The sequence below is a fragment of the Rhinopithecus bieti genome, unplaced genomic scaffold (genome assembly GCF_001698545.2).
Source record: "Rhinopithecus bieti isolate Rb0 unplaced genomic scaffold, ASM169854v2 scaffold_1853, whole genome shotgun sequence".
In the NCBI taxonomy this organism is placed as follows: domain Eukaryota; kingdom Metazoa; phylum Chordata; class Mammalia; order Primates; family Cercopithecidae; genus Rhinopithecus; species Rhinopithecus bieti.
The window spans coordinates 4,473,004-4,495,754 of record NW_016804151.1 but is presented as its reverse complement, the minus strand read 5'-3'; the positions used below and the strand labels follow the sequence as shown (position 1 = coordinate 4,495,754).

At 45.8% G+C, this 22,751-nt stretch overlaps 1 protein-coding gene across 3 annotated transcripts in view; it reads left to right on the top strand.

Moving 5' to 3' along the window:
• Nucleotides 1-22,751, top strand: part of TNR (tenascin R) — a 93,067-nt gene that overhangs the window by 19,356 nt on the left and 50,960 nt on the right. For all 3 annotated transcript variants that reach the window (XM_017866966.1, XM_017866967.1, XM_017866965.1), the window contains 4 exons: nt 1,607-1,876; nt 8,412-8,597; nt 20,913-21,002; nt 22,090-22,353. In XM_017866966.1, the coding sequence (XP_017722455.1) occupies nt 1,607-1,876; nt 8,412-8,597; nt 20,913-21,002; nt 22,090-22,353 (810 nt within the window). The remainder of the gene's footprint in view (nt 1-1,606; nt 1,877-8,411; nt 8,598-20,912; nt 21,003-22,089; nt 22,354-22,751) is intronic.

Here is a 22,751-nt window from a genome sequence, read left to right as displayed (position 1 = left end):
GAGAGAACAGGACTAGGCTAAGACCCGGAAAGAGGGAGGAGTACCCAAGGGAAAGGCTCAACCTTGAAAAACTGAGAGGCTCAAGGTCAGTCTAAGACAGTCCTGAGGGAGAAACTTCATTTTGGAGACAGACTAGGAGGTGGGCCAGAGTGGACTGGATAGAAACAAGTCTAAGTCAAGGCTCTCCAGTAACAAGGAAGAGAGACTTACTTAAACCAGCTGAAGCAGAATAGAAAATTTACTGGAAGGACACAGAGTGTCTCATGGGAATCCCAGGGCCAGAAATGCATCTGGGCCTCACAAAAGACTTGCACCAGAAAGTGGAACAACAAGAATCAAATTATTCCATATATCTTTCTAGAAACTCTGCATGGCCACTGGTTTCCCTCTCCCTCTCTCCTTTTCTCCCTCTTTCCCCTTTTCTCCAGATCAAATGGTTTCTATACCAGTATCAGAATAGTAGAAAATGGCCACACCGGCTCTGGCTCTGCATGGTCCAACACAGGCTAATTAGAGAACCAGAGTTCTGGTTTTAGTTCCAAATCCTTAAAGAATATTAACGTTAATAATCGGCTCCAGCCAGAAGGGTTAATAATTGGCTCTAGCCCCAATAATAAATGAAAACACGGAGGCAAGAGCATGTTGGCCATGCAGACATCCCATGAGAAGTTGAGAAGACCGTTTCCTATTCTCCTCACTTGGCTGTTTCTTTTTCTTTCTCCTTCTACATTCCCTCACCTCCCCATTATCTAATTCAGTATGAACAGAACCTCAAGTGGGTGCTGGAGTCACAGGTGGTGGGCCCTGCAGGAAATCCACCAGCTTTCCAGGTGTTGCCCTGACCTGCACAGTGCCAGAGGCTAGGGCTTATGAGGGACATACACTGGAGAACCTGGAAGAGGTGACTGTAATGCCCTTCTGGTGTAGAAATATGCCAGAACAAATGGAGAAAAATGACCCATAAGAGGCTATTCCAAAGCTGGGGTCCTTTTTATCCTTTTATCCAGAGGAGCAAGTTTACCCAGAAGGCATGTTTCATGTCCTCAAATGCAAGTGTCTGTTGGTTTTTAAATGGTCTTAGTAACTGTGTTGACTGGGCTGTTAGAGTAGCTGAACAGGGACATCTTTTGAATACTCATTATGACCTCTTTGGCAACCAAGCTGGAAGTCTTGGATGTTTAGGCAGTCTGGTCATTTCCTAGGTCTTTCCTCAGGGCTCAAAGAAGGTGAGAGCTGAGTGGCAGAAACGTGCCAGAAACCCAGTTCTCAATTCTCTGTCCCACGACCTCCAGAAAGAAACAGGGCCGACTCTTTCAAGCCAGCAAGTGCCCTTCCCCTGCTCAGACTGGGAAGTGCCATCACCTGAAAACTACAGCCTGGTAAAAGAACAATTAGACCAAAATTCAGGGGAACCAAGGCAAACTGCATGTCCTCAGGAAAGATACTTCATCTTACTGTGTCTCATTTTCCTCATCTGTAAAATGCAATAATAATACCCATCCTCTCTCTGACTGACCAGACTTCCATAAGGAGGAAAAGAGAGAGCTGACGCCAAAGGTTTATTTCTCACTCAAACTTTTTGTTCTATTTGATCCTTCTCATTCAGTCATTGATGGCCCCACGCAGATCCTGGTTCGAGATGTCTCTGACACCGTGGCTTTTGTGGAGTGGATCCCCCCTCGAGCCAAAGTCGATTTCATTCTCTTGAAATATGGCCTGGTGGGCGGGGAAGGCGGGAGGACCACCTTCCGGCTGCAGCCTCCCCTGAGCCAATACTCAGTGCAGGCCCTGCGGCCCGGCTCCCGCTACGAGGTGTCAGTCAGTGCTGTCCGAGGGACCAACGAGAGTGATTCTGCCACCACTCAGTTCACAACAGGTAAGGCTGTGGTGGGGGAGAGAGGCACAAGGAGGGAAAGAGGGGTGGAGCCAGCCAGTGGTATCATCACAGCAAGAGGGGTATTAGGAATGAGGCGAGGTGTGTCAGAGCATCAGCCTTGTCACAGACACTGCGAGAAGGAAGTGAGAGATGTCCAGCATAGAGAAAAAGCAGCACGCCCTCACTAGGAGAGGAAAACTAGCTTCTCATCCTACCTCTACTGGCAGCTAGATCTGTGCTTGATATAAATCCTTTCCCACCATGGGCCTCAGGTGTCCCGTTTGTAAAATGACAAGTTTGTCTTGAACACGTGCAAGCATCCGTATTGCTAGTTCAAATGGCAATTTTGTGAGAATTCAGGAAAGGTGTCTCTTTTTCAAGACACATTCTTACCATTTGCTGAAAATTATCATAAAAATTCTGTAAACCTACAATGACTACACCACCATGATGGTGTGCATTGGCATTATGCCAAGCCCAACCTGTACAACTCTAAGCAGACCTTCTGACCAATTCTGTGATTCACCCTGTAAGTAATGGCAGTAAGGCTCATATGAGGCTGATTCCCACAGATAGGAAGTTAATAAAGCCCATGTAAAACCTGCCTTGCTATGGTGACCACCCACCCCCACATTCTCAAGGCCACTGGGACTCTTAGAGCTTTGCCAACAGTTGGGAAAGGCCAGACCTCAAGGTGACTTGCTCCCTGACTTTCTCAGTGCCCATCAGTCTGGCCAGCTAGTGGGCTAGTAGGACAGACACCATCCAAAGGATGGGCTTCCTGGCACCCTGATTAGGTAAATAAGGGCCTGTGATCAGATTAGTGATTGTGTCTCTCATCTGGATTCTCAGTCTCATCCTCTTTGCCTTGGGGTGGTCACATGTCAAATAATATCTCTGCCAACTCCAAGTTGACCCAGGGATCAAAGAAAACTGATAACATCTGTAAGATCTAAGACCAGCATCTTCGGGTGGGGTAAAGTTGAAGAATCACTAATTCAAGAATTCTACCTTAGATTGTGGCATAAGAGCCTGCCACAGAATGGAATGAGTCCAGGGTTTTCAAGAAGATTCAATAAATAAATAACACCCTTGTGCTCCACTGGGTTTAAAATCAATTGATAAATTGGCAAAAAGTGAAACATGCGGACACCAAAATGTCCCCTAGATTGCCGCATGTAACTTAGCATCATGGCCAGATGGGTTTGCAAACTGGATGGCCACTGTGGACCTGGGCAAGTCTCTCCATATGGCAGAAGTTGGGAGACTACCCAGGTTAGGACTTACAGCATGGAGGAACAAGTAGAGGCCTGAACACTTGGAACAGCCTGTCCCACAAGAGAGGGGAACAGAAGGACAATACCCAGGTCCTGCTGCAAAACTCACCATTTAGGTAAGCTCATTTTCTCCAGCAAAAGAGAGACAGGAGCCTAGGAAACATCAAGGGCAGGGAAGAGCTTTCCCGTTAAAAAGGAGCAAATGCAGACACTGACAAAATGGAGAAGGCAAGGTTTGATTCTGAAAAATACTCTTTTAGGTTTTCTCTCCAGCTCCTGGGCTAGATGCCACCCTCTCACCCAGGGGTGCCCAGTGGGATTTTTTTTTTTTTTTTTTTGAGATGGAGTCTCACTCTGTCGCCCGGGCTGGAGTGCAGTGACCAGATCTCAGCTCACTGCAAGCTCCGTCTCCTGGGTTTATGCTATTCTCCTGCCTCAGCCTCCCGAGTAGCTGGGACTACAGGCGCCCGCCACCTCGCCCGGCTAGTTTTTTTTTGTATTTTTTTTAGTAGAGACGGGGTTTCACCGTGTTAGCCAGGATGGTCTCGATCTCCTGACCTCGTGATCCGCCCGTCTCGGCCTCCCAAAGTGCTGGGATTACAGGCTTGAGCCACCGCGCCTGGCCCCAGTGGGATTTTTACTGAACATATCTTGGGATCCCGAATGACCAAATGTGCACCTTGAAACAATGAACTAAATTCTGCCCATTTCTTTTCCCTTCTGTTTCCTCACTTAACCAAAGACGTTAATGTCCCTTCTTGGTTAATTCTAGGTCAGCTTCTCATTTCCCACCTCCACAATACCACTTGCTCAGGGGGTGGTATTGTCTGTGGACAACGAGTCCTGCATCCTTTTCTTAATTTCAGGATAGTTTTGTTTGAAAAGTGGTTTCTTTGTGCTCTACTCTGATAAGGAGTTTGAAGCGGCAAAAAAGGAGAGGAGGGCTCCTAAGAAGCGTGATGAAAAACAAATTCTTGATGTTCAGGTTGACAAGATGGAAGCAGGATTGGCTGGTGGCCCAGGAAAATTCCGATCAAGACAATTACATTCTGCCTCCTAGGAGCTCCCCCTGAGTTTCAGTTCATTGCTACATGGTTTTCTGTTTCCGGTTGCCTGGTGGATTGGCAGCTGTCAGGCGGCTGACTTCTCAATACAGCCTCAGCCTACACCTCAAATATGCTCCCCTCTGCTGGAGGAGGGTGAGGGGAAAGAAGGGATGAGGAGATGCAAACAGCATTGCAGACAGATTCTCCAGGCCTGGTTTGGCAGGTGCCAGTTAAATGATGAGAGGGTACCCAGACCCTCGCGATGAGGCCCTCAGTCATTTCAGAGCTCCGCTTAAATTCAAATTAACCAAAGTGCTTTTCCAGGTGATGGCTCCAACACTAGCAGTGCACAGGCAATTAAAGCAGAGATTTGCTTCCTGCATGGTGAGTAGGATATTTGCTTGGGTCTTAGAGCTGTTCTGAAAGAGGAAAGAACCCTGAACAAAGCACACTACAGCCTGTGACTGGAGAGAAGCCAGCCCAGAAAACCCAGAGGCCAATCTCCAAAACCCCTCCCTGCCCTCAGCAGCTCTGGTTTCAGTTGCCCTCAGGAGGGAACTCCTGGCACCATTTCTCTCCTCTGGAGGCCTCTTTAAGCAGATCCCTCAAGGTTCCAAGCACAGGCACCAGAGCATCTGGTCAACCAGAGGCTGCTGTTTTGACCTGAATACCCCAGATTTCTCTTTATTGCTATTATAGGTTGAATTGTGTTCCATAAAAAGACATTGAAGTCTTGATCCCCATACCTGTGAATGTGACCTTATTTGTATATTGGGTTTTTGCAGATAATCAAGTTAAAATGAGGTCATTAGAGTGGGCCCTAATCCAATATGACTATGTCCTTATAGAAAGGGGAAATTTGGGCCCAGAGACAGACATGCCCACAAAAAGAATACCATGGTGAAGATGAAGGCTGAGATCGGAATGATTCTTGATTCTTCCACAAGCCAAGAAACGCCAAAGATCACCAGCAAATCACTAGTAGCTAGGAGAGGCATGCAACAGATCCTCACTCACAGCCCTCAGAAGGAAGCAGCCCTACTGACACCTTGACCTATTGTCTGTGAGACAATAATTTTTTGTTGTTGTTGTTGTTTTGAGATGGAGTCTCACTCTGTCGCCCAGTCTGGAGTGCAGTGGCATGATCTCAGCTCAGTGCAACCTCCGCCTCCCAGGTTCAAGCGATTCTCCTGCCTCAGCCTCCCAAGTAGCTAGGACTACAGGCACCCGCCACCACGCCCAGCTAATTTTTTGGATGTTTAGTAGAGAAGGTGTTTCACCATGTTAGCCAGGATTATCTCGATCTCCTGACCTCATGATCTGCCCGCCTCGGCCTCCCAACGTGCTAGGATTATAGGTGTGAGCCACCATGCCTGGAGAGACAATAATATCTATTATTTAAGATACCCAGTTGGTGGTGCCTTGTTATGGCAGTCCAGGGAAACTAATAGGAACATCCAAGTCCCAACAGTTCAAGCCCCTACCTGCTTGGAAGTGATGCCACTCTAGGACTCTTCAGGAAGTTCTTTCACAGTTTCAAGCTGGATGGCACTTGCACCTCAGCCAAGAATCTGGCTGCAAAGAGCAGAGTAGGGCTTCCTGCTCATACAAGGCCAGCACCCTCACTCAAAGCTATCCTTTTTTCTGCACCTTCTCACCCCAAGCATCTCAATGCTCCACAGCTGAAATACTTAACAGGACTTTTCTAAAACTTGATGTATGTTTATCGAACACTTACCAGGTGCCAAGAACTATTCTAGGCACTGAGGCTACAGAATAAACAGATAGACAAGATCCTGGTTCACATGAATTACATTCCAGTGGAGAAATTGGACAAGGCAGAAGAAAATAAACACCCAAAATTATTTTGATTATGAGTACTATGATGAAAAGTGAAATGAATGATACAGAGGCATGACCATGTTGAATCGAGTAGTTTGAAAAGGCTTCTCTGAGAAGGTGACGTTTTAACTAAGACCTAGATGACCTAAGCCATGTGAGGATCTGGAGAACATTCCAGGCAAAGGCAGAAGCCAGTGCAAAGGTCCTGAGGTAGGAATAAGCTTGATGAGTTTCAAGAGTAGAAAAAAAGCAATATATTGCTGGAGCACAACAAATAAGCATAGAAGTCGTACATGGTGATATCTGAGAAGCAGGCAGGGCTGGATCACACAGAACCCTGCCGGCCACAATTAGGATTTTGTAACAGGAAGCAACAGAAAAGTTTTAAGCAAGGGAATTACTTAATCTAATTTATGTTTTAGAGACTAGACATGTCTATTCCATAGTCTCAAGTCTCTCCACACGACCTCCACTAGACATCTGGCTTTGCCTTGCTCTTGACTGACTGACGTTGCAGAGAACAGCTCAGCTCCCACCTACAGGGGTGCCCTCAGTGGCCCCTCTCTCCTAGAGGTCAGACTTCAAGGCCAGAGGGAGCAAACAATTTCACTTCATCCTAGCTCCAACAACCGTCTTTCCAGACCTCATTCTCAGGATTGACTTCTCTCAGGATCATTGACATTGGAGGTGTCTGGTCCCTTCAGAGACAACACTGCCCCTTCATCCACAGGCCACAACCACTGTGATCAAAAATAAAAAATAAAAAAAAAAAAAAGAAAGAAAGAAAAGGAAAGAAAGAAAGAAAGAAAGAAAGAAAGAAAGAAAGAAAGAAAGAAAGAAAGAAAGAAAAGAAAAGAAAAGAAAAAAAAAGAAAACCCCAAAGCATAGTCTAACATTTCCAAGGCTTGGGTTTTTAGTTGTGAAGAGCACTAGGTAGAAGTCTCAACCTTAACCCTAAACCTAAATTAATTTTGCTCCAGTTCAGTTTGAGCTGCACACCTCAAGCCCAGTCCAGTCCCTTTGCCCAGCCTCTCCTCCTGCATGAAATTTAGGGGCATACAATGCAGGGGCAGGTGTTCCTCCACATGCCCATCTATCCAAGCACCTCTCTCCATCCAACTGCTAGAGAAATAGCACACATAACACATCAAGAATACATAGTATCTGGCAAGCTAAAGTACAGTGAGTGAGGAAACATTTCTTGGGAAAACAAGCTGCAGAGACATAAATCTGCTAAAAGATTCACCCAATTTACATCGCTAAACAGAACACTTCTCACTCCGAAGCCTCTGCACTCAGATTGATTCACAGCATTTCAGTCTTCCACAAGAACAATTGGTGGAAACTTGCCTTGCATTTGCAAATTAAAACATTCCACTCGAGGTTTTCACAGAACGAATGGCTAGTTCACTCCAAAGTTAAATTCAAGTGTCAAAGGCAAGAACTATTTTAAATGTTTTAAGTGACAGTTGTTCTGGGCAGCACGTTATTGCACTGTAAGTTATTTATGCTGTTTCTGCCCAAAGAAGCTTGAAGAGATAGCCAGCCCTGGGAGAAAAAAAGCAGTATCCCCGTGGTCTTTTTGTGGCAACCCCAGAGAACAAGCATTGGGGTTGATGGAACTCAGGAAAAGCTTCTGCGGCAACAGGAAGCCAGCCCAGGCCTTGGGCACCTATTTTTGTACAGGGCATCATGCTGTGTACTGTCCATGGATTGCCTAATCCATGCAACAACCTGAAATGTTGGTATTATTTGTCCCTTTTACAGAGGTGGCCATCAAGGCCAAGCAGGGTTAAAAGACTTGCTCATGGTTCCATTACCAAAGATGTCAGAGCTGGGGATCAAACTGAAGTCTGACTCCAAAGCCTATATTATTTCTGCTACATCACATCGTCCATATATGTCTTACCTTTATAGCTGTGTTTATTCAGGTAAACACAGAGGAAGGCACCTTACACTTCAAAATCTTGAAATCAACAGTCTTTTTGTTTAGCAGTCAAATTTGATATTGTTCTATTCCATCTCCATCACTCGGGAGCTGGCTCTGATTTTCTCCTACTGGGGTTTCCCTTGTTTTGTTTTTAAGCTTATGATGTTGGCTGGTTTATAGAACGCCACTGGAACTCTTGAATGGAAATGGGGGAAGCATAAAGCGTATTGATCTCCAGCTCCCAAGTATCACTCTAACCTGCCCAAGGAATTTGTCATGGCAGACCAAAAAGCTAAGGGTAGTCACAGTGTTCACTCAAATGTGAGCCAGAGGGTCAGGGGGTGTGGGCTGTCACCGCCAATCTTTTCAGAGTTCAAGATACACCACAAATGTACATTACATTATCATGTGTGATGTTGGTGACGTCTGTCTATTTGTAGAGATTGATGCCCCCAAGAACTTGCGAGTTGGTTCTCGCACAGCAACCAGCCTTGACCTCGAGTGGGATAACAGTGAGGCCGAAGTTCAGGAGTACAAGGTTGTGTACAGCACCCTGGCGGGTGAGCAATATCACGAGATACTGGTCCCCAAGGGCATTGGTCCAACCACCAGGACCACCCTGACAGGTGAGTAAGACCTATCTCTTAGGGTTATGCTGGTTGCTGAGTCTACACCCTCACAGTTCTCTCCCCAACCCACACACCTTACAAACCCATGGCCAATTCCTATTGATCTCATCTCCTAAGTGCCTAGCACATATGTCTAGTACTGTCCATTGTACTGCCATCACCTGTTCTAAGCTGCTAACATCTCCTTTTTTTTTTTTTTTTAGACAGAGTCTCTCTGTCACCCAGGCTGGAGTGCAATGGCACGATCTCAGCTCACTGCAACCTCTGCCTCTTGAGTTCAAGCAATTCTCCTGCCTCAGCCTCCCAAGTACCTGGGATTACAGGCATCTGCCACCATGGCTGGCTAATTTTGTATTTTTAATAGAGATGGGGTTTCTCCATGTTGGTCAAGCTGGTCACAAACTCCCGACCTCAGGTGATCCACCCACCTCGGCTTCCCAAAGTGCTGGGATTACAGGTGTGAGCTACCGCACCTGGCCTTCCAGTAACTTTTTCAAAGTACATTTTTGATTATGCCATTGCACTATGCAGATATTCCAGGGACCTCCCACTGCTCTTAGGATAAGCCCAGACCCTTAGTATGGACACCAGGCCCTGCCTGGTTTTCCCCTGCCCTCTCCAGACTCACGTCCCACCCACATATGCTGGTGTTTTCTGGGCTCCAGGCCCATAAGTCTGCTTCTTTCCATTTCTCAAATACGTTTTCCCTTCTGCTACAGGGCTGGCAAATGCTGTTCCCTCTGTCTGATAGGAACCTCTTCATCTAGCCAATGCAGACTTTCCTTTCCACTCCCAGGTTACTTCCCACTTCGGGGAGCCTGTTTGGTTCCTGGAAGAGGTCAGTTCATTCTGTCCAGCAGCCTCATCTTGCCAGTTTCCACTCACCTCCTAGCACTCCTCAGGTTATCATTTTACATGTGTGGCATGATTATTTGACTATCAGTCTCCACCCTAAACCTAAATCTCTACGAACATTGCACCATATTTGGTTTTGCTCATCACTGAATCTCAGAGTTCAGCATTTCCCGAATGAATGAATGAAACTGCAAAAGTTCACTACCACTTGGGCATGGATTGCAAGAGTTCACTGATAAAATGAGAGCCGAGTCATGCCATATGCACCCTGTAAAAAGTTTGGGTTTATTCTTAAGGGCAATGGAGAGTCATTGAGGGATTTTAAGAAAGGTGATGTAATGGCTGGATTGTACAGAGAAGGGCAAGGTCAGAGGCAGGAAGACTGGTTAGGAGGCTGTTGCTGGAGTCAAAGGGAAATGATGATGGCATGGACTAAGGCAGTGTCCTTGGTCACAATGATACCTGGCTGGGAAGCGTTCCCTGTCCCCTGGGAGTGTGAGACCCAGTCAACACCACTCCTGGGGCCTCTGGCTCAACCATCCAAGAAAACCTCCCTTCCCAAACTCACCAAAGGGTAGAAGACTGGAAATGGGGGCGCGGTTTTCAGATGAAGGAGATGCTGTGCAAAACAGTTGTGGACCAGGAGCTGCCAGTGTGCTCACAGACAGAGATTCTGTTTAGTTTGTGTCTTGGATTCCTACAAAAGTATTTGCTGTCTTGGTAGACAAGGGATACACAGCAAAGAGCACTTACAGTAAACAAGGGCAGTATAATCAAAGCAGTTTTCCTCCCAAGTTGAAATCCCAGACCGCCTTGCCAAATACAGCCAGTTAAAGTAAATATAATAAATGCCTTTTCCAGACAGACGCACTCCTAAAGTCACAGCAAGGAGATCGGAAGATATGCTGACCAAGCGGATTAACAGGGGTGAATTAGGCAGAGAAAGGATAGACCAGCTGGCATAGGGCCTCGCAGAGAGCTTGAAACAGTCACAAAAATTAAGCTAAATCCCCCCAAAAAAACACAAAAACTGAAATGATACAGAAGGGAACTGATTCTAAGTGTAGCTCATCCCTGCCTAGAGCCGCAGGCTAATTTGGTAATTAGCAGTTATATAAAATCAATGGCTAACTGTTCAGATGGAGGATGCGCCATGAAATCATGAGAGAGACAGAAAACCCAGACACGTCCTAGTTCTTATTTCCCTCTACTGGGAAAAAAGAACATTCGACACTCACAGATCATCTGTCTTATTCCAGGCACCCTCATACAGTTATAACTTCTTTAATCTTCACAACCACCTCATGAGGTGGGTATGGTTAGCATTCCCATTTTACGGATGAGGAAACTGAGGCTCATGGAGTTTGAAAACTTGTCCAAGTTCACAAAGCTAGCAAGGGGCACAGCTGTTATTCAAACCCACTCCTTCTGAGTACCAGTCAGAAGGTTACCCTTCCATGGCTGCTTCCACTAAATAAGTAAAATGTAAGGGACAGTCCAAATTTAAATGCCACAGACCTAGAAGGGATGGGAAAATTATTATTGAGTATGGGGCTTAAATAGGTTGATTTTTTGTAACAGTCAGACTTAAAACATTTCAAATATATATATTACATTACATTTATATATTACACATAATTATCTCAGGGAGCTCACTGCTGGGGAGATTTATAAAGGCAAATAGCTTAACATAATTTAAGAAGGGATTATTGGCACATAAGGAAATCAAGTGTATCTGTACTCGCTGAGATGCTAGTTGCAAGGATTGTTGGTTCTCCTGCTGAGGCATCTGGGGGAAGAGAAGGGAGAGCCATGAAAAAGAGAAAGGAACAAAAGGGAGAAGTTTGACTTTGGCTCTAAAACATTGTGCTTTCTCCCTCACTCTCCAACTTGGAGCCTAAAAAGTTAAGTTTTTCAGCCTCCAACACCTGTGTTCAGACTCAGTTTGATTTGATTGCTGTGCTCTGTGCAATATGCTAAGAGCCTAGACTTTCAACTCTGTACCCAGGCTTGCCACTTACTGTGTGATTTGGGACAGTTGATTGAATCTTTCTAAACCTCTGTTTCTTCATCTGTTAAAGGGGACTGATACCACCGACCCCACAGTGCCATCATGAGGCGTTCATGAGACAATACATTTAACGAGCTTAAGGTAGTGCTTCTGACAACAAACTACTCAGTAAGTGGATGGCAGTGGTGAAGAAGAAAGAGATGAGGAGGTCTGTGAGCTACTGGATGGTTTAGGATGTCCTCCTTTAGTCCAGGTGGCCTAGTGGTTTAGAACTTTGCCTCCCACAGCATGGTGCAGCCACCAGCAGCCCAGGCATCACCCCCAGAGATGTTGGAGGCCTCTTCTCCCGAGAACTACCAACTCAAAGCCTGCATTTTAGGACCCCTGCTTCAAGGAAATCCATGAAACTCACTTAGGGCACAGCTTTGGAAGTCACCCCACTCAGGGGTGAGACCAGCTTCATGAAGTGTGCATCCTTGAACAAGTTTCTTAAATTTCCTGCACTTCAGTTTTCTCACCTGAAAGACATCCTATCTACCTCATTGGGTTGTTGTGAGGATTAAATGAAATCATACATATAACCCTATTCAAGCACTTAAGATGGAGCCTGGCACACAGCAAGCACTCAATACCCATTTGATTTTTTATTGGTATTGAACCCCACAAAGCTCAGACCTGAAGCCATGGCTGCTTGGCCTTTTCCAGGCACAACGTCAGGCCCCCTTTACTCTCGCTATTGACTCTCAACCCTTAAAGCTCTGTGGCACCTGTGTTTGCCATTCCCTGCAGGAGCCCTTGTCTCTAAGTCCACAATTTTCCTCTTTGCTGTGGAATCCACATTCCTGACTCTCCTGGTCTCTGAGACATTCCCAGGGCTGGCTGGCAGCAAGTACCCCCTCTCGACCTCCCTCTTTACAAATGTTGCCCTTTGCCACACAGAGTCCAGGCTGGGGCCCAAAATTCAAAACATTCCCCTGCCCCCCATTATTCTCTGCAGGCAATGTCCAGAGAATTCCTTCTGGGATATGAATTTGCTTCTGAACAATAGACTCAATGTCTGCAATGACTTTTGCTCTCTGCTCTGGTGGCTTCTGTGTCCTTAATAAGTCTGTCCCAGGCTCAGTCACTTAGCCTGTATGGTGTCTGTTTGGCCTGTGCACCATACCTATAGTCCCAAAGAGGTCCTTGAGTGTTACACACCTTACCAGTCAGATTAGAACCTGGCACCATGTAACAGGGTACAATACCACTCTGCTTTCTGGGCAGCAACAACAACAACAAAAAGAAATAATTTAGAAAGTTCCAAGTAGAGAGAGGGAGGGAAAGAGAGAGAGAGAGAGGGGAGGGAGAAGATTTTTAGTTGCTGATTGCAATTTAGCCAAAAACATCAACTTCCCTGCCTGGGACTAATGCAAATTATAAACACTACTCTGGCCTTTGTATACTAGGTGACTGCTCTAATCTGTCATCAAAAAGGCATGTGGTTGTGTTTTTGCAGTAGGGGAGGGGACTTGCCCTCAGCCATCCACACTCTCTCACCTGGTCTTCCCTCATGAACAGAAGCCTAGGATCCTTGAGGATTCTCATGACTAGGAAATAAGGCAAAACGAGCCAGGCCCATGTGGTCACAGGATCATCATGCTCTCACAACCACCCAAAGCCTGTTCATTGCACCCCTCACCCACTCCACAGGGCACCTGCCTGTGGGCCTCATGGTGGCACTTGCCAACCTGCTGCCTCTCTCTGGACCAGGACTATCTCGATCTCCAGTTGACAAGCTGAAAAATTGCCAACAGGGCCTAGAAAATCCAGAAGCTTGACAGTTTCTACAGATGTGATACAACATAGGACTGCAAGAAAACAGAGACTTACAGCCAGTCACACATGATGCACTCACATGCACCACATGCACACATGTACACACAAACACACCTACACACTCTTGCACTTACACTTAAGCACATACACACACGCACATACACACATGCACACACTGACAGTAATATACACCACACATGCTCATGTACTCATACATATACACTATAAGTTCATATACCTTCACACTTACACACACTCACACACACTAGGCTGACACCTGTAAGCACATCCTGATCATGCTTTGGGAGCTGCTGCCTTCAAGGTTTCTGGCCTAAATGGGGGTCTAGTGGTGAGAAGGTGGGCTCCTCAGGGTACACTGGCAGGCCATGTGCTTGTCTGCAGGAGAAGAAATCTGAAACTCCAGAGGGAGTCCAGCTGGCGAGTCAGCACTGACCACGACACTCGATGTCCACCTCACCCTGTCTGCACTCCCTGATGGGCCAGTGCACAAACACCAAACCCAGCACCAGACCTTCAACGCCCTGCAGCTCTTCTGAGGAGGAAAGGACCAGGCACAGGGCCTGGGGGCCTGGGCCAGACAGTGCTCAGCCTCCTTTGGGCGAAGTCACAGTGACCCCAAGTGGTCACTTTGGTAAGGCACCCTCCAAACATGGTGTCACCTTCCAGGGGCAGGAAGTTGGGGAGTGGGCTGCAGAGACCCAAGTAGAAGTGGAGGAAAGAAAGGACAAAGGCTTCCACGTACCTCTTCCTCACGGAGCTGGGACATACAGGGCCTATTCCTTATTTGTCTTAAAGGCTGGGGATAAGGGGCCCAGAGGAAAAGCCAGATGGGACTATTTCAGCTTCAGCTTCCGCTTCCTCAGCAGGGAGTACTTGTTCACAGCAACAACCCAGAATAGGGATGCTCCTGTAGGACAAGGCTGATGAGCTTTGTTTCTCATTAATTCCACCAGCAATAAGAAAGCTCCATCTGAGAACAGTCCTTAGAAGTATTATTTTTCCTATCAAAAATGGGCTTGTTAGGCTAGTCCCTTCCTTTAAGTCAGGATGGAATTGGCTGCTTCTCTTGAGACTTGAACATCATGCACATGAAAAAAGCAGGGAAATGGCCTTGAAAGCCTGACTCATTCCAGGAACCCTGAAGATGCACCTGTCATTATCCAAAGAGATAAGTGTGGGGAGGCTGGGAGCTCAGATCTCCATTTAACTAAAAAGTAGATTGGTGCTTATCTGGTGTGATTTCAGGGGCTCTCCAAAGATCCTCTCTGCATATCTCCCTTATGAAACCTCTGGTCTCCAAATTCCACTGATGGGAAATTTCTCTGTAAGGGACCTTATATTAGTCCCTGGGTTTTCATGAATTATTTTGCCAGAGCTGCCTTTGCATGCCCTGTTTCCTTTGTCTGGGATGCCCTCCCTGCCACCAGATGTCCATGGGTCCTTCAAAACCCAGTCCAGATATCCTCTCTTCAGAGTCTCCCCAACGCTCCCCACCACCACCGCTACTGCCACCACCACCATGCTGCTTCTATGCATGTTTTCTCACTATACTACATACTGAAAAAAATAAAATCTTTGACCCAAAGACCTAAGAGTCTAGTGAGGAAACCAATATGAAAATTAACAATAATAACATAATCACTATAAAAACTGCAGATTGACTGCAAGTTCCTTGGGGACAGGGTCCTCAGTTTGTCCCTCTCCACGAAGGTAGGCACCCAGTGCACTAGGGCCAATCACACCCCTAACCTCGGTTTCATAGACTTGAGCTTCACAGACACTTGGTAGATGATCCTAGGGATTTAAAGATGGAAAGAGTCCATATTTCCTCATGTCCACTTGAGCCCAACCAAGCCCGCAGACCCCAAGTATCTTATTCATGTTTTCGCTAGCAAGAGACAGCAATCTTAGTTCCTTGGGCCTCCTTCTCCCTACCATTTTCCCTGCTAGCAACAGCAGGTATGAAGAATAGGTTTCCAAAACAGGGCTAAATAAGTCATTCTGCCTTTATTACCACAGTCCTTGCACTGCAGGTGAGAGTGTGCTAGCTCCTGTTCCTCTCCAGCCCTCATTAATCTATGAATGCTCATTATGTCCCCATTCTGACCACTAGAGAATTCCATATTTCCTTACCTCTATCTTTCCTTGTCTTAGCCAGCTTTAAGTTCTGACTCAAATACCTTCTCTGGAAAGACTTATCTGCCTATTACGGCCCATGCTGATCTTCTCCCTACTGATTGTGTCCTCTTAGTCCCTTGCTGATCTTTTCCTCTTAGTTGGCAGCCCCTGCTTTGGTCCTGCATTAGTCTATTTGCATCACTATAAAGGAATACCTGAGGGTGGGTAATTTATAAAGAAAGGAAGTTTGACTGGCTTACAGTTCTGCAGGGTGTACAGGAAACATGACGCCAGCATCTGCTTCTGGTGAGGGCCTCAGAAAGCTTACAATCATGGGGAAAGCCAGAGGGCGAGCCCCCGCATCACACAATGAGAGAGGCAGCAAGGGCTCGGGGGAGGTGCCACACACTTTTAAACAACCAGATCTCATGAGAACTCACTCACTATATCGAGCACAGCTCCAAGCCATTCATGAGGGTTCTACCCCCATGACCCAAGCACCTCCCACTGGGCCCCACAGCCAACATTGGGGATGCCAATTCAACATGAGATTTGGAAGGGACAAGCATCCAAACTATAACAGGTACCACATCACTCTCGATTTCCAATTTGCTTAATCTGCTCCCTCCTCCTGTCCTGTAAGACTCAGGGATGGGAACCATGCTATGATGTGTCAGAAAAAACAAGGGACTTGGGTTCCAAACCTAGTTTTGTTTTGTTTTGTTTTGCTTTTTTGTTTTGTTTTGTTTTTGAGATGGAGTCTCGCTCTGTTGACCAGGCTGGAGTACAGTGGCATGATCTCGGCTCACTGCCAGCTTCGCCTCCCAGTTTCACGCCATTCTCCTGCCTCAGCCTCCCCAGTAGCTGGGACTATAGGTGCCCGCCACCATGCCCAGCTAATTTTTTTGTATTTTTAGTAGAGATGGGTTTTCACCGTGTTATCCAGGATGGTCTTGATCTCCTGACCTCATGATCCGCCCATCTCAGTCTCCCAAACCTAGTTTTACCATGTAATAGTTGTGTGACCTTGGCCAAGGAATAGATTTCTTGGGGCTCCTGTTTGCTTATCTAAAATACCCTATCAGTAGCACTGCAGGGAAATTAAATAACATGTGAATATTTAAGAAGCTCAGTTATAATTGCATAACTCTTTACCATCAGACACTCAAAACTTTTTTACTTCTCTTTTTCTTCCCTCCCCTTTGTCATTATTCTTTTCCATGTAGCTTAATGCTTGGCATATTATGGGTGCTCACTAAATAATTAATTTACTTTTTTAGCACAGATTCCTTTTCATCCCCAAAAGGGCAAGGCTAATGTCTTGTTTAGCTCACACCACCTTGTGCCTGACACAAAGGAGGCCCTTAATAATATTTGCTGAGTGGATGACTGTGCTTTAGAGGTTCCAAGAAGAATGGGTGTGAGGTAAAAGAGTTGAGAAAAGCATCAACCTCCAACCTGAACAAAGAAAGTTCTGTAAGGAATGGAGAGTAGTGATTTCCTATGGGATGAATTTTCGGTGCTATTGTTAAGAAAGGGAACAGGGCCATTTATATGTTACCACTTGCAGGAGTTGGATGGAGAGATAAAGGGGGCATTGATAAAGAGCAATGGGGTCTTTAAAAAGTGAGAAATCCCTAGGAGTACTCAGAGTGCTGATACATAGGTGCACTGGCTATGCCTTGGATACTTGTGGCTTTTTTTTTCAGCAGAACTATATTTTACCTGCTGGCAAAGAGCAACAATTCACTTGTAGCATAGAAGAAAGCTGCTGAAAATCAAAGGAAAGCAGCAGACACAAACCTATAAGCGAGTCCCACTTTTCCATCCTCTAGACAGAAAACCTGGGAAGAGAATGCTTTAAATTCTGCTCTGCAGTTTTCTGGGAGAAGATGATTCCATTGTAAATTATTGAACATTTCATTTAAGCTTCATAAATAAGAAACTGGGATGAAAATGTTACATGTTAGATCTGTTTGGCAGCGTATAATTTCTGTCTTATTCCCTCGATCTGTCACCCTTCATCTATGTTGGAGAATTTCTACTTCATTATAGGCAATTGAAGGTCTCAATCAGTTGCCTGATAAAAATAGTTTATGTCCCAAAGGTAATCTCATTTCTGCAACCAAGGATGTACCTGGGACTCACTGAACATATTGATAGAGATAAATCTGTGCTTCAAATGGATCTGGAGGTACTGCAATCACCCACTCAATATAGAGATAGGTACTTGGCCCAGCCAGGGGCAAGGTCCTCACAGCTACCTGGACTCCCTGAATCACTGGTTTCCAACAGAGCCAACAGGCTAAGCCCCAGCAAACCAATAACAACAGGTGTACCCAGGAACAGCCTGTACTTGCCTGGGTTACTTTTTGTAGTTGATGAGACTACTCACAAAAAAAAAAAAAAAAAAGTACTCAAAATCCAGCAATAGTTCTCTGTGCAAAGTAATAAAATATTAGCTATTATCAGCAAGATCCAGGCACTGGACTTTAAACACTTGGACTCATATAATCCTCATGATGACCCTCTGATATAGATGCTGTTATTATTCTCATTCTTCAGAAATTGAGGCTCAAAGATGTTAAGTAATCAAAATTACACAGGTAAAAGGTGGAAGAGACTGAATATAAACATAGATATGTCAGATGTCAAAGGCTGTCAAACTTCAAAGTTTACCTCCACTGGTGTTGCCACTTTAGAGAAAGAAAGAATCAAGGGTTGGGAAAGAAAGTGAGCTGGTTCAAGAAAAGAAAGAGGGCTGATTCGAATACCTACCCAGACGGCTTCGGGACTGCATTCCTGGGAGGGAAACTGGCCTGGTAAGCTCTGCCATGCTTAAGCAACATTAATTGCATGGACTGCACAAAAGCCTACTGAGGAAGGGGATGAAGAACCCCCTGGCTGCCAGGCAGCATTCCTCTTGGCCAAGCCAAGCCATTTGTTAAAGAAATGTTGCTCAAAGTATTTCCAATCAAAATCAGGGATTCCAGAGAAATCACAGCTGCCCTGAGAAGCCAGTGTGATGGAAGAAGTAATAGGACATCCCATTCCTCCTAAAAGCCCTGAACTCTGAGACTAGAAGCCAGCGGGCATCTCTAGCTGGTCACAGACTTACTCCGTGCCACAGTTGCTTTTTATAAAAAGATGATGTACTCTGCTGAATAACAGTCCCCTCAAAATGCATGTCCACCCCAAACCCATGAGTGTGACCTTATTTGGAAATAAGGTCTTTACAGATGCAGTAGAGTTAAGATGAGGTCATACTGGATTAGGGTGGCCCCTAAATTCAATGTGACTGGTGTGGTTATAAGAAGAGGGGAAGACATAGACACACAGGGAGAAGGCCATGTGTCTACAGAGGCAGAGACTGGGGTGACGCAACTACAAGCCAAGGAATGCCAGGGAGTGCTGGCAACCACCAGAACCGAAGTCTCCTTGAGCCTTCAGAGGAAACATGGTCCTGGGGACACTTTTATTTCAGACTTCTAGACTTCAGAACTGTGGGAGGACACATGTCTGTTTTAAGCCACACTGTGTGTGGTAATTTATAACAGTAGTCATAGGAAGCTAATGCAGATGGAGAAAAGACTGCTTATCCCACCTTCCTCCCAAGGTTGTGATGAGACTCTAAAACACAATCCATTCTGAAAAACACAGATGTTATATAAACACAGAATACCATTGCAATCAGCCATGAGCCCACACAAAGTCCCACAAAGAGCCTACTGGAAGGACTCAGACTGATCATTAGAGGTCGGCAGGGTGATCACTTGATTTTGTTGGGTTTTATTGTTTTGTTTTGTTTTTGTTTGTTTGTTTGTTTTTGTTTTTTTGATACAGAATCTCACTCTGTCACCCAGGCTGGAGTGCAGTGGTGTGATCTTGGCTCACTGCAACCTCCGCCTCCTGGGTTCAAGTGATTCTCCTGCCTCAGCCTCCCAAGTAGCTGGGACTACAGATGCACGCCACCACACCCAGCTAATTTTTGTAATTTTAGTAGAGACAGGTTTCAGCATATTGGTCAGGCTGGTCTCAAACTCCTGACCTCAGGTAATCCACCCGCTTCGGTCTCCCAAAGTATTGGGATTATAGGTGTGAGCCACCGTGCCCCGCCTTTGTTGGGTTTTTCTACAATCCCAGTCCTAACAGATAAAGATGAGTTTGATGCCAGTTGTAATAGATGAAATAGCCCTCAAACAATCCCCAGCATCTGTGAATATAACCACCTTACAGGGCAAAAAGGACTTTGCAGTTATGATTAAATTAAAGATCTTGAGAAGGAGAGACTAGCCTGTCCTATGCAGGTGGGTCCAACATGATCACAAGGATTTTCATAAGATGGATTTAGGGAGGTCAGAGTCAGAGTAGATGCAATGATAGGAGCAGAGGTCAGAGAGAGAAAACAGATTTGATCGTTTCAAGCTGCTGGCTTTGAAGATAGATTAAGAGACCATGAACCAAAGAATGCAGGCAGCCTCTAGAAGCTAGAAAAGGCAGGGAAATGGATTTTCTCCTAGAGCCTCCAGAAGGAATGCAGCCCTGCTGAACTACTTTAGACTGCAGACCTCCTGAACTAACTGTAAAAGAATCTACTTTTGTTGTTGTAAGTCACTAAATTGTGGTGATGTGTTACAGCAGCAATAGGAAACTAGTACACCAGTCAAACTGGTTAGTCTGAAAATAAATGTGAAAGAGGGCAAGGAGAGAACCCACAGAATTCCAGATCTTCTAGGAGCCTCTCAGGGATCCTTTGTGGTAAACCTCCCAAAGAATTTCCTCAGAGAAGCTTACACCCTTTAGTGAGACAGTTTTTGCATTTCCTCTGTCTTCCTGGACTCCCCTGGAAGTTATTCTAAAATTAGATCCACAACCTTAGATACCCTGAGGCCTGAATTACTGAACTTGGTGGAAAGCCCACAGCAACAGGACTTCTGCATACCCCTACTTGACAGCCCTGTGCTTAGAAAAAAAAAATCCATCCACTGTTGCTCCCTAGAATGGACCCAGGAGTCCCCATATGGCCTCAACTCCTATAAAAGGTATAACTTGGTCCTTGTATATAACATTCAAGAAATGCTTTACAGGCTTATGTCCACACTGTCTCTCTTGATTACATACTCCTGAAATTCACAATTTAAGCAAGAAATCCCCTCACTGGTTCAAGCCAACCTGAGACGCTAAGCATACAAGGAGTCCTTGTATACTTAGGTGAGCACACCTCTGAAGGTCACTGACAAGGCAGCCTCACTGCCTTCCCAGAGAGCCTGGCTGCAAGAAGGAAGCTCCGCATGGGCTGGTTCATCCTATTGACTTGGATTCCTAAATAGTGAAATTGGGATTTCCTAATAGTTGAAATTAGGAGAGGATTCAAGGAGGACTAAACACAAGGTATGAATAAGAGTCTAAGATCGTTTTCTTCCCTGCTTTCAGCCTTCCTAGCCCTGCCTGATACACAGAATAATGTTTGTTTCTCCATCCACTGATAGATCTGGTACCTGGCACTGAGTATGGAGTTGGAATATCTGCCGTCATGAACTCACAACAAAGCGTACCAGCCACCATGAATGCCAGGACTGGTGAGTAGGAGGACTGCTGAGGAAGACCAGGTTAGCCTACAAGCCTAAGGAGTCATGGAGGCTCGTCCCAGCAAAAATTAGTCAGAAAGCAATGTCTTCCAGTGAACAGGGCTTTGGTGACAACTGTCAGCCTAGAAACAACATCTACCCTATGCCTATTCCCTAACCTCTGACATGCAGGATGGAGTCACCCTCTTCCGCACAGACCTATGCTCGGTCCCCCATGGTCTGAAGAGCTGCTCAGGGCTGTACCCTGTGTACTTCCACCTCTGAAGAGCAGAGGTGGAAAATCCTAAATAGGTTGATGCCATTGCAGGCCATATTTTTATCTAGACCACCCCGACAGCAGGCAGAATGGGGCATCTTCACCCTGCATGCACCACAGATGCCCTCACAAAGGTCACTTGGATGAAAGTCTAGACTTGCAACAACCCATTAAATCTGAGGGCAGAAGAAAAGTCCAGTTGAGGCCCTTGCTGCTCTGGATTCAGCAGTTTTGCTTCCAAATCCTGGGTAAAATTCAAAGTCATTTCAGCAGCTATGGTACTAGCAGCCTGGGCCGGGCTAGGGATTTTAGACCGGTCCTTGTCCCAAGGTTCAACCTCTCTAGAGAATCACATGGACAAAGGTCTCCAGTTCCTCAAATCTAGCTGCCTGCCTGGCCATGGTTAGAACAAGTCAAAATAGCCTCAGGGTTGGAGGGTGGTGCCCTTCTGTTACCAGGATGGCATATCCTTACTTGGTGGTAGCTACGATTTTTGTCCTTATGGCTTATTGAGAAAGGATGGGAGAAAATGAATATGAGGAGCTTGAAAATCAGCAGCCAGCTTTGTCCCAGAGGTGGATGCAATCCAGTGGTATCAGAGCTCATCATGCCTTTCTGCAGATTGTTCATCTGTTTGCCAAGCCCCTGGCCATCATTCAGAGGGAAGGTGCTTAGCAAAATATGAGATAAGTGTCAGCAATGACAAGCTAGTGCTTATAGTCCGCAGGCCTGCTGATAGCTTGCAAACACACAAAGCAGGCCAATAATATACTGCCCTCCTGGGGAACATGTGTAAAATAGGCCATTTATGTCAATCCACAGAACTTGACAGTCCCCGAGACCTCATGGTGACAGCCTCCTCGGAGACCTCCATCTCCCTCATCTGGACTAAGGCCAGTGGACCCATTGATCACTACCGAATTACCTTTACCCCATCGTCTGGGATTGCCTCAGAAGTCACTGTACCCAAGGACAGGACCTCGTACACATTGACAGATCTAGAGCCTGGGGCAGAGTACATCATTTCCATCACTGCTGAGAGGGGTCGGCAGCAGAGCTTGGAGTCCACTGTGGATGCTTTCACAGGTACCAGAGCAGCAGAAATCCCAGCCAGGTTCAGGGATCGGTGGATCTTAGTATGAGAAATTCATCCAGGCAACTCACCCTTCCAATGTTCCATTTCCTTTGGAGAAAAGAGAGGTGGGTAGAAAAGGATAGATGCAAAACTAATAAATGCATCAAGAGGGAAGGGTTGGAAGTAAAGGGGAGAGGTGAGCAACAGTGTTACTTGCCTGAAAACTTGTGTCTGGTTTTTCTATGGCCTTGACATAGTAGTTAATTCTGCCCATCTTTCCCTACTGCAGTAAACCAGTGGGAATACAGAGAATCCACGGGATTGTGTAAAATTCCTTCCAGGATACAGGCTTTCAATCCTGGGTCAGTATTATGATTAACTCACAGAAGTATTTCTCATTTTAACAGAA